The 18,972-nt window shown below is 37.6% G+C and overlaps 1 protein-coding gene across 1 annotated transcript in view; it reads left to right on the forward strand.

Annotated features, from left to right (window-relative positions):
• The window catches only part of Kap3 (kinesin associated protein 3), a 383,344-nt gene that overhangs the window by 113,613 nt on the left and 250,759 nt on the right, over positions 1 to 18,972 (forward strand). Inside the window, exon 8 of the mRNA XM_090368616.1 lies at positions 1,230 to 1,328. Within this exon, the coding sequence (XP_090224742.1) occupies positions 1,230 to 1,328 (99 nt within the window). The remainder of the gene's footprint in view (positions 1 to 1,229; positions 1,329 to 18,972) is intronic.

Raw genomic sequence — 18,972 nt, forward strand, 5'->3', positions numbered from 1 at the left:
AATTAATGAAAGAAATAGATTGTATTATCATGTCCCATTCTAGATCTGCAAACATTCGTTGTACATGTAGCACATTTTGTAAGACCACGATTCAAAGGAGAACTGCCCTCTTCAACTCTCCTCTAAGCCACAGCACTCCCACTCATCACAGTCATTGTACCTGTTGCTTTTCTGCTATAGAATGGAAATTTTATTTTCCATTCTGAGGCATGATTTCTGTTTAAATTCCATTTAAATTGAGAATACTACACTAAACAAATAGATACCTAAATGCATTAATAACACTATGTTTACAGGTTATATAGCAATAATACATAGTTTAAGTTTACATATATATATATATATATATATATAAAATATATTAAATATATTATGTTCATAGAGATTTAAATTAGATATATCCTTCCTTACTATAAATGAAATTTCTTAGCTAAGAACAAAAAAATATGCCAGCCTGATTGATTAGATTAGAACCTTCAAGCTACTTATTTACCACAAAACTACAATTCCACTACCGTGCAGTACATTGCTAGTTGCAGTATATATTTGCACAAAATCATCAGCCTTATGAATACTACATCTTAACTTACAAAATCTCTGGCAAAATTTAAAAATAACCAATGAAAGTGAACAAGGCTATTAAACCACTCATTGAATAGAAATTAATATGCTAATCAAGCCAAAACAAAAAGGCAGAAATATTTCACAAACCTATGTCTCCATAAGCGCAAAATTCTTCAATTGAATTACCTTTCAATGGGGAAGGAAATTCAAAGGAACTGTCTATTTGAGTGACATACACCAGTCAAGGTTACTCAAATGAAAGGTGCATTATCAGTCAGATACTTTAAGTTGAAACATATATGAACACTGTATATTGCACTTTATTAAATCAAATTCTACTGTACTCAGCAAAACTTAATGTGCGTAATTAAAATGTGTCAAAATATTGTGCAGAAATGTGGCTATGGTGAGCATTTTCTCTATTCTTGAATTTTTCAGAAGTTAGGTGCAGAAGTGTCTGGTAAATGAGTTGAAAAATAACAGTAAGTTGAAAAATTCCATTCTGCAGTGTTTCATTGTAAAAAATTGTCTTAATTATTATTCTATATTAAATATGCCTTTTTTAATTAGTGATTTGTAATTATTAACAACAGTTTAATTAATTGCACATCCTGATGTGTGCTATAATTATTTACTGTTTTGTGATTTACCTTAACATCTTTTACTGGACTGTGATAAAGGAAATGTATCTTTAAAAAAGGATTATGAAAAAAGTTTGAAGAAATTTTTAAATTTAGTTAAGAAACAAGATCAGTTACTGAGGGGTAAGTATTTTAGTGATGTATTGTTTTTATGCTAAATTTTAATGCATTGGTTATAATATCATTTATATATATTTTTTTTTAATATAAGTAACAATTTACAAATTCATCAAGAAATAAACTATTTACACATGTACACCATAATAAATAATTTTAATAAATGAGAATTATGTTATAAACCCTTTAAACAGAAACAAGGGAAGAAATATAGGGAACTGTGGAATGGCCTTTCAACAAAATTTAGTAGGTGCTAATGGCACACAGTGTTGGGGTACTTGGAAATGAGAGGCTGTGAGAACACCAGTCACTGGAGTTGGGGACACATATGAAATGATGTCAACACTTAGAGAAAGATTAATTTGTAATCCTTGTTCCGACTCTATGCATGTGAACAAAAACCTGGTAAAGGGTTTTTACTATAATGCTTCTTTATTAAAATTATTTATTGTGGTGTATACAAAGTGTGTGAATAGTGTTTTCTTGATGGATAATGCCCACGAAGAAAATGTCTCATTTAAAGACATGATTAAAGCCAAATTTATAAATTTTAAACTTACTGTATTTCCCCATGTATAAGACGCACCTTAATTTTGGGTCTCGAAATTTGAAAAAAATATGTATTACATAAAGTTATTGAACTCAAGTTTTATTCATCATAAAATTCATACATAACTCTCTTCACTGTCAAAACTCCCATCCATTAGCTTGTCCTCATCTGTGTCTGATGACGAATCACTGTCTTCATATATTGCCTCGTCCTCAGTTCCATCTATGGCATTTAAAATGCCACACTTCTTAAATGACTTGACAACGATCTCAATCTTGATATTATCCCAGGATCTTTTCACCCAGGTACAAACTTCTCCTATAGTTGGTTTCTTCACTCTTCCTGCTGGTGTCAAATTGTCCCCAGAAGACTTCATCCATTGGTTCCATTTGTCTCTCATGGCAGTTTGAAGGGTTTGTTAATGCTGACATCAAGTGATTGGAGCTGGGATGTCAAGCTTCCAGGTATGACGGCAAGTTTTGTTTCTTGCTCTGCAGCAATCTTTTTTGTGTTTTTTGTTATGTGTGCCCTGAACTGATCAAGCACCAATAGGGCAGGTTTGTGTAAGAGCCCACCTGGTCTCCTGCTCCAAACTTTCTCAAACCAGATCTTCATCACATCCTGATCCATCCAACCTTTGTCATGAATGTGGACAATCACTCCTCAAGGAATGTCTTCTTTTGGCATTGTTTTGGGTTTGAAAATCAGCATAATAGACAGCTTGGTTCCGTTGGCACAACAAGCTAGAACAACTGTATAATGGCTCTTTTCATGTCCACTTGTCTTCACAGTTAGTTTTCACTCCCTTCTTATCAACAGTTGTTACTTGGGACATCAAATTGAAGGAGGACTTTGTCCATATTTGCAATCTGTCCCAACTCAAACTGATGTGTCTTCCGACATTGAATGACAAAACGATGAAATTCAAGGACCTTCTGCTCATAGCTTTCAGGCATCTTTTGGGCAAGTCTGGTGCGTGTATGCATGCTTAGTCCATTCTGTTTCATGAACCTGAAGCACTAATTGTGTCCTCCTTTGAAATCAGTAACTTCTTTTTCATCAGCAATTCTTCTTGCCTCATGCTGAACCATCTTTGTGGACACAGGAATTCCAATTGCCCTTTGCTCTTCAATCCATATCTTCAATTCCCTCTCTAAATCAGGCCATTTTGCTGACTTGCCTCTCATGGCCTTCTTCTGCCGTGGCGTTTTCAGTAGGGTTTCTTCTTCTCGTAGCCAGTCTTGAATTGTTCACTTTTGCAAACTGGATTACTTTTAACTTGAATCAGCACTGTATGAAAATATTTTCTGAGCCATTTCTGGGCAGAACATGGCAAAACGTAACCTAATATACCGGTAACAAGTGCGAAACAATGAGTGCAAAGATAACAAGTGCGAAACAATGAGTGCAAAGACAACAAGTGCGAAAAAGCGCGAAATGGAAGTAAAAAAATCTACAACCACTGTATAAGATGCACCCAGTTTTTATACCTCAAATTTTTCGAAAAAGGTTGCATCTTATATATGAGGAAATACGGTATTTTCAGTTCAGTCTATTTCTTGTATTTTTATGCACAGCGGCATATCCAGGTATCATCGTAAGGGGAGGCTGGCAACCACGTCTAGATAACATCGTAAGGGGGGCATAGCAACTAGACTGAGTTTTTTTTAAGAATGCCTCCTGCATTCTGTTTCTTTAATTTCAAATTTTTGGTTAAGGGAGGCATGTGTCCTCTCTGCCCACCACTGAATACATCCCTGTTTATGCATGTATACAGTTGAAAGGGCATAAGGAGATAGCATTTAAAAATGATTGAAGAAATTATAAAATAGCTAAAAGCTTTATTCTGTTCAGATCACTTTACTTTTAGAAATTAATGGTGACCATCATTAATTTCTAATGATGGTCACCATTTATGCATAGTGGCATATCCAGGTATTATTGTAAGGGGAGGCTGTCTTTTTTTCCTTTAGTTATTGAACTGGAGGGGAAAAAAAACAATTCCCAAGTTACCCTGAGAGAGAGAGAGAGAGAGAGAGAGAGAGAGAGAGAGAGAGAGAGAGAGTTTGTGAGTCAAAAGTAGAAGGGAATCACCAAGAAAGAGAAGAATGATGATATCCAGCTCAGGACCCTGGGTGTGCCAAGTCACTTTTTTCACATTGAGAACACATGTCTGAATAGATATGGGAACTATGTTGAAAAATTAGTGGACAAAACAGAAAATGTGCAAAAATTTGCAAATTTTCTGTTTTGGAATAGTTTCTTATGGAATAGTTCTTATACCAAAGAAATAATGCACACTTGTAAATGGTATTTTAATGTACCCACTAATCTGTTAATTTGTTTCTTGGAAGTGCATGTTCATTTCAACATCAGACTTGTAAATAATATAAAGCAGGTTTTTCTGCTTACCAGTAAATATTTAGCATTAGCATTAGTAGAGGCATTTGATGCAAGAAAGCAAGCTTATTCAGCATCAGCCAAAAAAAAAAAAAAAAAAAAAAACCCACTTCCACTTCACCCCTCTGTTCGTTCCAAATACCTGTCCAGCTGAGCCTTAAACTTATTTAGGCTATCAACCTCCACCACAAGGGATGGAAGTCTGTTCCACCAACCAACCACCCGCTGGCTAAAGGCAAATTTCCTCACGTCTATCCTACATCTGTCTTTCCTCAATTTGAATTTATGCCCTCTCAGGTGATTTTTCTGAGCTAGAGGAAGAATCCCATCAGCATTGAGCATGCTTAAACCATTCAAGGCATTATACACCTCTATCAGATCACCTCGCTGGTGCCTAGTCTCCAGACACTGTAATTTGCAAAACTTAAACCTTTCTTCGTAAAGAGCACCCCTTTGTTCCATTCACTAATCTTGTTGCCCTTCTCTGTACTCGTTCCAGCAGCTCTACATCCTTCTTGAAATGAGGCCTCCAGACCTGTATACAGTACTCTAGGTGTGGCCTGACCATTGCCTTATACAATGGAATAATCACCTCCTTATCCCTGCTGGAAAAATTCCTGTATATCATTGACAATTCTCCATGAGCTACTCTTGCAGCCCGTCTGCACTGCTCAGAGAACTTCATATCTGCCTGCACAACCACCCCCAAGTCCCTTTCATTCTCTACCACTGTCAGTGTAGTACCACAGAGTTGATACGTTGCTCTGGGGTTGCTGTTTCCCATGTGTAGTACTTTACATTTGTCAATGTTAAACTTCATTTGCCACCTCTCAGCCCATCTGCTCAACCTTTCCAGATCCTGTTGCAGCAGCATAGTGTCAGTAGTGTCCTTGACAACCCTGCCAACCTTTGTATCATCTGCAAACTTGGACATTAAGCTTGATATACCATCATCAATATTATTTATAAATACAGAAAACAATAATGGACCCAACACTGAGCCCTGAGGGACTCCACTAATAACATTAGTCCACGATGAGCAGTGTCCATTGATTACCACTCTGTCTTCTCCCCCTCAACCACCCCTTTATCCATAGCAGCAATTTGCCTCCAATGTCACACTGCTCCAATTTGTGTAGCAGTCTTCCATGTGCAACAGTATCAAAAGCCTTTCTAAGATCCAAGTATATAATATCAAAGTTATTTCCTGCATCCAGTTCTTTTGTGACTGCATCATAATATCTAATCAAGTTGGTCAGGCAAGACTTCCCCTTAACAAAACCATGCTGTGTCTGAGCTATAACTGAAGTCTTGTCTAAATGATCCTGCAGTGCTTCTTTAACCAGTGCCTCCATTAATTTTCCTGGAACAGAAGTTAAGCTCACAGGTCTATAATTACTTGTGTCAGCCTTTGATCCTCCTTTGTGAATTGGGGTCACATTTGCACATTTCCAGTCTATGGGTACCTCCCCTGAGTCCAAGGAAGCTCTCATAATTATGGCTAAGGGTTTGCTTACTTCCTTTGCTGCCTCCTTTAATATAACTGGATAGATCCCATCCACCCCGGGTGCCTTTCTTGTGTTTATCTTCAACAGTTTCTCCTCCACTTTACTCCCAGTTATTTCAAGATTCTGTAACTTACTGCTAGAGTTGAATACACCTCTGGCATTCCCCTTGCTGAATAACTCCTCATGTGTGAATGTCGGTGCAAAATATTCATTTAGTTTGTTAGCTACCTGAGCAGGATCATCAACAGTTGACCCATCAATATCAAGTGGACCAATCTGATTCATCCCCTTCCTTCTAGAGTTAACAGAAGTAAAGAACTCTTTGCTGTTTTTCTTTGCATCCCTTGCCAAGGATTTCTTGTAATCTGCCTTTGCCTGCCTAACCTCCTTTGTAACTTGGTTGCATATCAACTTGTATCTATCATAGGCTTCTGTGTCATGTGTTAATTTGTAAGTATCCCATGCATTTTTCTTCTCTGCCATATGCCTCATTAGTTCATCTGACATCCATTTTGGCCTAAACCTTGAACAATATTTCTTAGTTGGTATGTAAAGCCTAGTAGCTTCCAAGATAAGTTCTTTGAATGCTTCCCATTTTGAATTTGCTGTTGGTAACATCATCAGTTGGTCCCACTGTATAGAATTTAAATACTGTCTCAGTCCATCGTAGTCGCCTTTACGGAAGCAATAACCCTTCCCTTTACCCCTAATGGTAGTTACCTCTTTGAGTAAATCCCACTTCAGCACACTGTGATCACTGCCACCTAGTGGTTCATTTATCTGCAGATTCTTAATGCATGAAGAATCACTGCTGATAATCAAATCAAGAGTATTACTCCCTCTAGTTGCCTCCCGAACATGCTGATGTAGAAAACAATCATCCAATAAATCCACAAAAGCCCTGCTAGCGTGTGAGTAACCAGCCCCCAAATTCCAGTCTATATCTGGGAAATTAAAATCTCCCATTATAAGACTCTCTGATTTACTGGCCCACTCTATTTCCCTGTACAGTTCCTTATTATACTCATCAGAGTCATTAGGCCTATAGCACACTCCTACTCTCAATTTTGATCTCCCAATGCTTATGTCACACCAAACTGACTCAACACTGCACTGTCCAGCGATGTCGACTGGCTTCACTTCCTTGGTTTTTATGTGTTTCTTAACTAATAGCATAACCCCTCCCCCCTTCCTATCCTGTCTATCCTTTCTGTAGATGTTGTACTCCCCAAATTGCAGTTCTGCATCCCTTATATCTGTGTGACACCACGTCTCTGATATCCCAACAATATCTGCCTTTGATGTTTTGAGCAATACCTCAAATTCATCAAATTTATTTACTAAACTCCTAGCATTGGTGTACACGCAAGTATACCTGCACCTGTTTCTATTCTTAGCTACCCTAACACAACCCATGTGTTTACTTGTACCGCAATGACTCCCAGTAGTCTCTGAAATACCATGCATCTTGTTTTCCAGGCTTCTGCTCATTCTAATAGAAGCAGTGCAAGAATCTCTTTCACCTCTGCCAGTGGCTACTGTCAATCTATTGGTCTTTGTCTCCCCCCCAAGCTAGCAGTTTTCCGACCCACCTAACACTGCCTCGATAGCATCAGCAAATATTCTTGCACCCTTTCTATTTAAGTGTATCCCATCCCTGTAGAAGCAATCTCTCCTGTTAACAAGTACAGTCCAGGCTGAAAAAAATTCTACCCCTTGAGCCTTGCACAATCTTTCCAGGGCCGAATTGATCGACAAGGCTCTCATCATATACTCCCTCCTATCGTGTCTGGGCAGAATTGCAGACACTTTCAAATTCAACCCTAATTCTCGGCTTTTGTTCAACAGTGACCTGTACTTGTTAAGTAATTCTGCCGGTCTCCTACTCTTAATATTATTAGTGCCAACGTGTACAACTATATCACCTTTTGTGCCCTGAAAAGATGATAATCGCTTTACAACGTCATCAACCTTTGCCCCTGGCAGACATACCCTGGTCCTGTTCCACCTATCTTTTTTACAAAGCATGTTCCCCGTTTCCCTGACAATTGAGTCACCAACAACTACTAGTTCCTTCGGGACCAGCGCATTCTGCCTTGGGGGTTGTCCCTGTGTCATGCGATGCCCAAGTGCAAGCTCTGGCTTTGATGTGGGCAGCTGAGAGCCTGATGGGCCCCTCAATTTAGTTTCTTCGAGGGCATCCACCCTGTCCTTCAAGCTCTCATATAGGCCCACAAGAACGCCGAGTTGTTGCTTGATATCGATACACTCCTTGCATCGCGCACACACAAAGACATCCCCCTTGGCAGTATCATGTCCCGTACCCGATTGCTCTGCAAACATCAAGCAAACAGTGCATTTTATAAGGCTGTGAGTCAGAGGACAACTGCCCCCCTCAGTTCTGCTCTGAGCCACAACACTTCCATTCGCTTGAGCCTTTTGCTTTGCCGCTCTGGTCTGAGTCATGATTCTATTAATTTATTAATTAATTATAATTATGTTATATGATTAATTATGTTAAATATAATTAATTATATTACATTTGTAATCTAAGTCGTTATATGTATTTATTTAAACGTACAATTTAACTGCTAACGAAGTTGAACTAACGCTATCTAGTACGGTATATAACTATTGTATCACAAAGGCGGGAAAATTACGAACGGTACCAGAGTTGAAACACGTGGAAACGTGTTTCAACTCCTTATATTTCTCCCTATATTTCTATATAATTAATTACATAAATTTTTCTTGTTATAGGGTTTGAAGAGAAGAGGTCTGAAACATGAATCTGTACCAAAATTAATCAAGTTCACAAATTCATTTTGCTGAAAGTGAAAGGATTTGCAGAAGCATACAGAACTGCAAGAGATATGTGTGTGTAGAGTTAACCTGAGATTGCAGAACCATCTGAATTGGTGTTTTGCTTCAGAGAGTAGGTCTCAGGCATAGACTAAAGATGATCTGTGGTTTGGGAAGCCAAAAACAAGCATAACTGATGAAAATGTCAAAGTTGAAAAGTGTGTGTTGGATAACTACTGCACTAGTGTTGAACAGGTTGCTGCATGTTTCTCCTTATCAGTTGGTTTAGCCTATGATGTTTTTCCTCATAGGCTAATGTTTTTCTCAACTGTATTGAATTAACTACTTATCAACTACTTAACTACTTATCACGAACCGAGTCATATTGGAAGCTCTGGCGTCATAAAAAATGTTCGTAACGTAGTTTCACCAGTAAACTTTTTCGGAACTTACTGTGCTTTTCTTGTGGGCTTCCTTTGCCTTTTTTTTTTTTCTTAATAAACAATTTATCCATTAGTCCACCAGTGATTCTAAAGAAAAAATGTCAGGTTTTCCCTCTCCACTTTGGGAGGGTTTCAATCTCCCATGAGATTCATTTTCTACTCCTGACCGATAACACCCACCATCTGTTTACCGAGCAAGCAACAATACAAATGCCGTTACGGCAAAGTACTTTTACTGGTAAATTTCATCGAACTTTTGCATGCTTTCGTGCAGGCTTTCTTTACCTTCGCCACATTCACTTGTGCCACCAGCAAAGTAATAAAAAATTAATGTTACTGAATAAGACATTAGTATTATTGGCAAATGATGTAAGGAAGCAAGCTTATACAGCATCAGTCAAAGGAGGGGAGGAAATGTTCTGCCTCATCTGCCCATCTCCTCTAGTAATTTGGCTAATTCTTTCTTAAATTTTTAATTGCTTAAATTTATTCAAATGATCCATTTTCACAACACCCAGAAGAAAGTATTTTCCAACAATCATTCTCTGGCTGAAATAAAAAAAATGTTTGCACATGTTAAGTTACCTGAACTTAAATATGTGTGTTGTTCAAGAAAGTGAGCAGATGCCATCAGCATTTAGTTTGCCCAATCCATTTAAACCTTTAAACACTTCATTAAAGGGTCTCCTCATAGGTGCCCACTTTCTAAGTTACACTTTGCCAAACGGAAGCCCTTTTGTGTTTCTGACTAAATATTGTTGCTATTTGAAGAACTTGTTCCAACATATCGACATCCTTCCTAAAATGAGTCTTTTGAACCTGTGTGCCCATCCATTGCCTTATACTCAACAGGATAATCACCTCTTTGTCCCTTCTGACAACATTACTGTATATTATTGACAGAACTCCACGAGCTGTTCAAGCAGCCTGTGTGTAGTGCTCAGAGAACTTCATGTACAATTACCCCTAAGTCTCTTTCAGTCTCCCATGTTATATATAGTATCAGCCACTCAATTGGTAGTTATTGTGGTGCCCATATGTAGTATCTTAATAGCAGTACCTTGCCATTTGCCATTTTCAATCCATCTGCTTAATTTTTCTAGGTCTTGTTGCAGTACCACACCATGATTCCTGTCATTAACCAACCTGCCAACATTTGTATCATCAGCAGAGTTAGATGATAGATTTTATATGCCTTCATTGATATCATTAATAAATATTGTTGAAAACACTACACACACCACTGAACCCTGAGGGACTCTACTGATAATATTTCCTCACCCAACCATCCCTTTATCCAAAGCAGTAACTTGCCACTATTGCCCGCTCCTCTAATTTGAACGTTAGTCTTTCATGTGGAACAGTGTCAAAAGCTTTACTGACTTCTAAGTATAATGTCAAAATTATTTTTTGCATCCAGTTCCTTTGTTGCATCATGCATTAACAAAGTAGCTAATCAGATTCATCAGAGATCTCTGCTTGTCAAATCCATCCTGTTATTTCCTGCACTCCTGTCAAGATGATCCTGCAGTATTTCTTTAACCACTCATTCCATTTTCATGGAATATAGAACTTACAGTTCTGTAATTATATCACCAAGCTTTGATCCCTTCCTCCTTTTGAAAATAGGGCAGATATTTGCTCATCTCCAATCTATTGGGAATCCACGAATCCAAGGATTCTCTCATAATTATGGCCAATGGTTTGCTCACCTCATTTGCTGCTTCTTTTGATATAATTGGATAGATTCCATTACTCCAGGATGTCTTATTTATTTTCCACTTTCTTCTCAGTTATTACAAAATCATTTAGCTTCCAGTTATAATTTGGAATACTTCTGGTATTCATATCCATGAAAATTGCACATGTGAATGCAGATCCAAAATGTTGTTGTTATTATTGTTAGTTGTAGTAGTGACACATGATGCAAGAAAACAAGCTTATAATGTATCAGCCAAAAAAAAAAACAACAACACATCACCTATCCATCCTCTCCAATAATTTGTCTAGTTCTTCCTTGAATTTATTCAAACTACTCATTTCCATAATTTCCAACAGATGGAAGTTTATTCCAACAATCAACCACCTGCTGGCTAAAGGCAAACTTCTGCACATTTATTCTGCAACCATCCTTCCTTTGAATTTGTCTCCTTGTGTGTAGTCTGAGCGGGAGGAAGAATTCTATTAGCATTGAGCTTGTTCAATCCATTCAAAGTCTTCAGGTCACCTTGCACATGCCTTGTCTCCAGATGCTGCAATTTGCAGAAATGAAGCCTTTCTTGATATCAGCATTTTGGGCAGCAACATCAGTAGTGTTATGCCATTCATATTTAATGGGCCAATGTGGTTCATCCCTTTTCTTCTTGTACTAACCTAAGCAAAGAATTTTTTGCGACTTTTCTTTGCATTCGTAGACAGACTTTTCATAATATGCTTTAGTTTGCATAATCACCTTTCAGACTAGTTTATACTTGCTGTAGTTTTCTGTGTTTGTTTGTAATTTATGCATCCTGTGTATTTTCTACTGCTGGTTTTCTCAGTTCAACAGTCATTCATTTAGACCTAAACCATAAATAATATTTCTTATTTGTTATAAAAAGCTTAAGTAGCATCCATAAGTACTTCCCTGAATGCTAGTATTAGGTACAAGTTACTGCTATGGATAAAGGGATAGTTGGGTGGCAGAAGGCAGAGTGTTATTATTGAGATTGATTGCTCTTTGGGGACTAATAATAGTGGATTTTGTGGACTTATTCATGGAGTCGCTTGGGATTCAATGCTGGACCATTTATCGGTTTCAATATTTATTAATGATATTGATAAAGACATATGAAGTTTAATGTCAAAGTTTATAGATAATATGAAGATTAGTAGTGTTTATGACAGAAATTGTAGTATGATGGCAACAACAAGATCTTGAAAAATGAGTCAGATTGGCTGAGTAGTGGCAATTGAAGTTTAACATGGAAAAATGCAAGGTACTTCATGTGGGAAGTAGTAATCGCAGAATAACCAGAGGTGGTGGAGAAAGAATAAGACCTGGGGGTAACTGTATAATCTGACATTAAATTTTCTGAGCATTTGCTCGGCAAGGATAAGGAGGTTATTTTCATGTTATATAAGGTAATGATTAGGCCATATCTTGAATAGTGCATAGAGGGCTGGAAACCTCATTTTATAAAGATGTGGATCTATTGGATTGGGTGTAGAGAAGAGCAACAACATTAGTGAAAGGATGCAAAAGGATCACATAAATGATAATTTCTGCAAATTGCAGCAAGTAGAAACTGGGCACCTGTGAATAGATCTGATTGAAGTGCTTAATTCAAGCCACACCTTGATTACTGTATACAGGTCTGGAGGCCTCATTTTAGGAAGGATGTAGAACTGCTGGAGCGAGTGCAGAGAAGGGCAACAAGATTAGTGAATGGAACAAAGGGTTGCTCTTACGAAGAAAGGCTTAAGTTTTGCAAATTACAGTGTCTGGAGATTAGGCACCTGCGAAGTGATCTTATTGAGATGTATAAAGCCTTGAATGGTTTGACCATGCTCAGTGCTGATGGGATTCTTCCTCTTGCTCAGAATAATTGCCTGAGAGGACATAAATTCAAATAGAGGAAATTCTGCTGGAAATTTTTTAAATGATATTGTGTGACCCATATTTTAAAAGATGGCTGATGGAGCATTTACTGTGGTAAAACTCAGGTGGGTTGGAAAACTGCTAGCTCGGGAGAGATTCACAGACTAATCAATTAACAGTAGCCACAGGCATAGGTGGAAATGATTCTTGCACTGCTTCTATTGGAATGAGCAGCAGCCTGGAAAGTAAGTTGCTGTGGATATCAGGAATTGATGGGAGTCATGAAACGAGTAAATACATGGGATGTGTTAGAGTAACTAACAATAAGAACAGGTGCATGTATACTTGCATATACACCAATGCTAGGAGTATAGTAAATAAATTTGATGAATTTGAAGTGCTGGTCAAAATATCAAAGGTGGATACTGTTGGGATATCATAGACGTGGTGTCACACTACTGCTATAAAGAATGCAGAATTTGAATTTGGGGGACAACCCTTCCTATCCTGTGTGTTGTTTCTGTAGAAAGGATAGGAAGGGAGGAAGGGTTGCTGTTAGTTCATGATCATCATCAGCCATTTTCAATCCACTGCAGGATGAAGGCCTCTCCAGCAACTTTCCAGTTCCTTCTGTTTTGTGCAATGGCCATCCATTTATTACCCACAAACTCATGAATTTCATCTATCCATCTCTGCCGTTGTCTTCCAGGTTTTCTTCTAGCTCCTCTTGGGTACCATTCTGGTATTTTCTAAGTCCATCTGTCATTATGTCTTCGAGCTATGTGTCCTGCGTGAGACCATTTTAGTTCTTTATTTTGATAAGATTGTCCTTTACTTGAGTTTGCTGCCTAATCCATGTGTTTCTCTTCTTATCTAACAGTGTGATTCCCACAATAATTTGTTCCATTCTTCACTGTGTAGTTCTCAGCTTCTCTTCCATTCTTTTGGTGAGTGCCTTAAGTTTCACTTCCATAGGTCATGGTGGGGAGTATACATTGGTTCATTATTTTATGTTTCAGACAAACGGGAATATTGCTCTTCAGTATGTGACTATATTTCCTCAATGCTATCCATCCAAAATTTATTCTTCTCTCGACTTCCAGCTATTTATCATTATTAAAGTTAATAACTTGTCCCAGATAAGTATATGACCTTTTCAATTACTGCTCCTTCAAACATTGTCTCTTTTTGTGGTATACTTGTTCATCATTACTTTTGTTTTAACCATATTCATCTTTAGTCCAAAATCCTTACTAACTGTGCATAACTGATTAAGAATTTCCTCTAATTCTTTGGGATTGTGGCTTATGACCACAATGTAATCTGCAAATCGTAAATGGTTTAGGTACTCTCCTTTCTGCGACCAGTCTAATCTTCTGAAAGCTTCCTCAAGGGCAGCAGTCAACAGCTTCGGAGATATTGTGTCTCCTTGTTGAACTCCTTTCTCGATTTTAAATGTGCTACTGTCTTTGCCTAGTCTAATAAAGGAGGTAGCATTCTGATATATTTTCTTCAAAATCATAATATATGGGGTATCTATGCCTTGTCTTTCCAGTGCCCGAAATATTGCCTTATGCTGTATGGACTGAAATGCCTTTTCATAATCCACAAATACCAGGCATAATAGTGTTTTATATTCATTTGCTTTCTCCATTAGCTGTGATATTACGTGAAGGTGATCCATAGTTGAGAATCCTGTCCTAAAGCCAGCTTGCTCTTTCGGTTGATTCTCATCAAGTATTCTTCCTAATCTGTAAGTAATGACCCTTGAGAACAACTTGTAGATGTGGGATAACAAGCTAATTGGTCTATAATTTCCAATTTCTGATTTATCTCCTTTCTTATGTAGCAAATCTACGATTGCATTATTCCACTGCTTAGGCATTACACCTTTTCTAATGCATTTTGTGAAGAGCCTTGCAGTTTTTGTGTTATGTCTCTTCCTCCCAATTTTAACAACTCTACAGTAACTTCATCTTCCCCGGGGCTTTCTGATTCTTCATTTGTTCAACCTATTCTACCTCATCAGGAAGAATATCAGGTATGTCGTATGTGTTGCTAATTTGCAATCCATCTTCCCCACTGCTGGCATCATCCCCTCGCTCCTTGTATAATTCTCTATAGTAGTCTTCTGCTATTTGAATTATGCCTTCTCTGCTATTTATAAGTACACCATCACTATTCTTCAGTTTCAGTATCATTTGTCTTTCTGTATTACTGCTCATGGCTGCTGATTTAAATCTTTTGTTTTCCCTTAATGCTTGTTTTACTTTTCTTGTGTTAAATCTTCATATGTCCTCTCTGAGTCCCTTTCTAATTTTGCACAACTCAGTATGCTCAATTTTCTCCTTGTCACTGTTTATCTTGCTCTTCATTTGTCGCCTTCAGTTCATAAGTGTTTCTTGACTAATTTTTTCTTTTTTGGATTTCTTTTTCCCTATAGGTTTCTTTGGCTTTATCACTTTCAGAAAGTTGTAATATTCCTCGTCCGATACCTTGGTCCTGAGCAGTCTGCAGAAGCTCAAAGTTGTTCTTAAGTTCCAGTACATACTGCTTTTTCTCCTCTTCTGTTATCTCAAAGACCTTTGTATTATTTACTCGAGTCAGTTTTTTCCTTTTCTTTCCTACATCTATATCAAGTGTACATCTTACCATTCTGTGATCACTTTCAACATTTACATTATTCAGGACTGTAACATCATTCACAATATATCTTCTGTTAGTGAGGATGAAGTCGATTTCATTAGTTGTTAATCCATTTGGACTCTTCCATGTCCACTTTCTGTTCACCCTTTTCTTGAAAAAAAAAGTGCTCATTACTGACAATCCTTGAGATTCTGAAAATTCCACAAATCTTTCGCCTCTTTCATTTCTTTCACCAATTCCAAAATTTCCTATAGTTCACCTTTCTGCGCTGTTTTGTCTTTTTCCAACCTTAGCATTGAAGTCCACCATAATAATAGTGTAGTGGGTTTTCTGCTCATCTAGATGACTCTCAATTTCAATGTACATTTCTTCAACCTCTTCATCATCATGGCTCGATGTTGGTGCATAAATCATTATAACCTTTAGCTTGTACCTTTTAGAAATCTTGAGTATTAGGCTTGACACCCTTGGTGATGTACTTTTGAATTCCAAAATGTTGTTTTTTATATTTTTATGGACCAGAAACCCAACTCCACCTTCGCTCCTTTCACTGTTTCCATCGGTGTACAGCAGATTTCCACTTGGTAAACTTATAAGTGATTCATTTCTTCTTTTTTGTTTCAGCCAAACCGATGATATCCCAGTTCTTGTTAGTTAAGGAACATGATATCCCAATTCCTGTTAGTTATGCTGTTAGTTAAGAAACAAATTCTAAGGAAGTGCATCCAGTTGACATAGGTGGACAGTGCAATGTTGAATCAGTTTGGTGTGACATGAGCACTGGGAAAGCAAAAGTGAGGGTAGGAGTTTGTTATAGGCTTAATGACTCTGATGAGTACAATGAACAATTATACAGAGAAATAATGGACCAGTAAATCAGTATGTCTTATAATGGGGGATTTTATATTGGTTGGAGCTTGTTTATTGGTCACTCACACACTAGCAAGGCTTTTGTGGATTTATTGAATGATTGTTTTCTACAGCAGCATGTTAGAGAGGCAATCAGAGGGAGTAACACTCTTGATCTGATAATCAGCAGTGATTATTCATGCATAAAGAATTTACTGATAAAGGATCGACTAGGTGCCAGTTATCACATCACATTGATGTGGGATTTATTTAAAGATGTAACTACCATCAGGGGTAAAGGGAAGGGTTTTTGCTTTCGTAAAGTTAGCTACAGTGGTCTCAGAGATTTTTAAAATTCTATACAGTGAGACCAACTGATGATGTTACCAACAGCAATTCTAAATGGGAAGCATTCAAGGAAGTAATCTTGGAAGTTACTGTGCTTTTCATGCCAACTAAGAAATACTGTTAAAGGTTTAGGCATAAACTGCTGTCAGATCTAATGAGATTCGTGACGGAGAAGAAAAATGCATGGGATGCATATAAATTATCAGGCATACTGAAGCGTATGGTAGATATAAGCTAGTCTGTGATCAAGTCACAAAGGAGATGAGGCAAGGGAAGGCAGATCACTAGAAATCTTTGCCAAAATTTGCAAAGAAAATAACAGACTTCTTTACTTATATAAACTCTAAATCAAAGGTGATGAATCAGATTGGTGCACTTGATGTCAGTTGTTTGACTGTAGATGAACATTCTCAGATAGCTGCCAAAATAAATGAGTATTTTGCATCTACATTCACACATGAGTTATTCAAGGAGGGGAGGGCCATATATTTATCAAATTCTAACAGGGAGTTAAATGATTTTGTAATAACTGAGAGCAAAGTGAAGGAAAAATTTTTGAAGTTAAACATAATGCACCTTGGGTGGATGGGATATATCCAGTTATATTAAAGGTGGCAAAGGAAGTAACCAAACCCTTAGCCATAATTATGAGAGCATCCTTGGACTCTGGCGAAGTCCTCACTGACTGGAGATGTGCAAATGTATCTCCAATTCACAAAGGGAGATCATGTCAAATGGTGAACGAGTAATTACAGATGAATAATTCCATGGAAAATAATGGAGTCACTTGTTACCTGTCAAGAAAATTGACAGGTTAGCATTAGTAAAAGCACATGATGCAAGAAAGCAAGCTTATATACCATCAGCCAAAAAAAAAAAAAAAAACCCCTTCTCATTTCACCCATCCACTCACTCCAAATGTTTGTCTAGTTCTGCCTTGAATCTATTTAAGCTATCAACTTCTACATTGAAGAAGAAGCATTGCAGGATCATCTAGACAAGACTGCAGTAATAATTCAGACGCATCATGGGTTTGTTAAGGCAATGTATTTTCTCACCAGTTTGATTGGATACTATGATGTAGTCACAAAGGAACTGGATGCAAAAAATAATTTTGATATCATATACTTGGATTTCAGGAAAGCTTTTGATACTGTTGCACATGGAAGACTACTGTACAAATTGGAGCAATATGGCATATTGCTGCTATGGATAAAGGGATGGTTGAGTGGGAGAATACAGAGAGTGGTAATCAATGGGCACTGCTCATTGTTTATTAATGTTATTAGTGGAGTTCCACCACAGTTTGGTGTTCGGTCCATTATTGTTTTCTATATTTATCAATGATATTGATGAAGGTATATCAAGCTTAATGTCTAAGCTTTCTGGATGATATGGAGGCTGACAAAGTTGTTAATGACAATAATGACAGTACACTAATGCAACAGGATCTAGAAAAGTTAGACAGATGGGCTGAGAGGTGGAAATGAAGTTTAACAATTCAAAGTACTGCGTATGGGAGCAGTAACCCCACAGAAATGTATCAACTGGGTGGTGTTACACTCAGGGTAGTGGAGAAAGATAGAGACCTGGGGTAATTGTGCAGTCAGACATGAAGTTTTCTGAGCAGTGCAGGCAGGCTGCCAGAGTAGGTCATGGGGTCTTGTTATTGATACATAGGAATTTTGCGAGCAGGAATAAGGAGGTGATTATTCCCTTGTATAAGGCAGTGGTCAGGTCACACCTTGAGTACTGCATACAGCTCTGGACGCCACATTTTATTAAGGATGTAGTTGCTAGAATGAGTACAGAGAAGGGTAACAAGACTGGTCAGGGGAACAAAGGATTGCTCTTACAAAGAAAGGCTTAAGTTCTGCAAATTGCAGTGTCTGGAGAGTAGGCAACTACGAGGTGATCTGATTGAGGTGTATAAGGCCTTGAATGGATTGAGCAGGCTCAGTGCTGATGGGATTCTTCTTCTTGCTCAGATTACAAACGTGAGGGGGCATAGATTCAAATTGAGGAAAGACAGTTGTAGAATAGATGTGCAGAAGTTTGCCTTTAGCCAGTAGGTAGTTGATTGCTGGAACAAACTTCCAACTGTCGTTGTGAAAATTGATAGCTTAAATAAATTCAAGGCAGAGCTAGACAAATATTTGGAACGAATGGATGGGTGAAATGGAAAGGTTTTTTTTTTTTTTTTTGTTGTTGTATAAGCTTTCTTTCTTGTATCATATGCCTCTGTTAATGCCAAAAAGAATTTTGTATCATGTCTACATTTTTTTTTTTTTTTTTCGATTTGACAAATTTTTTGTTAGTGTATTGGGGTCTATAACTGTGCACATAAAACAAAAAAAAAAAAATTGACAAGTATTTTTTCTTTTCTTCAATCTCTTTGTTTTGTTTGTTTGTTATTTGATTTTTAGGAGCATTAGCAACTAAGGCCATATTGCTCCGGAGATATGCGGTGGGCATTCCCTGACCTTTCCGCATCCTCTGTATTTGGTGGTTACAGGCTCAAACC

This window comes from Mastigoproctus giganteus, chromosome 2 (genome assembly GCF_048544385.1).
Source record: "Mastigoproctus giganteus isolate SK-2022 chromosome 2, ASM4854438v1, whole genome shotgun sequence".
In the NCBI taxonomy this organism is placed as follows: domain Eukaryota; kingdom Metazoa; phylum Arthropoda; class Arachnida; order Uropygi; family Thelyphonidae; genus Mastigoproctus; species Mastigoproctus giganteus.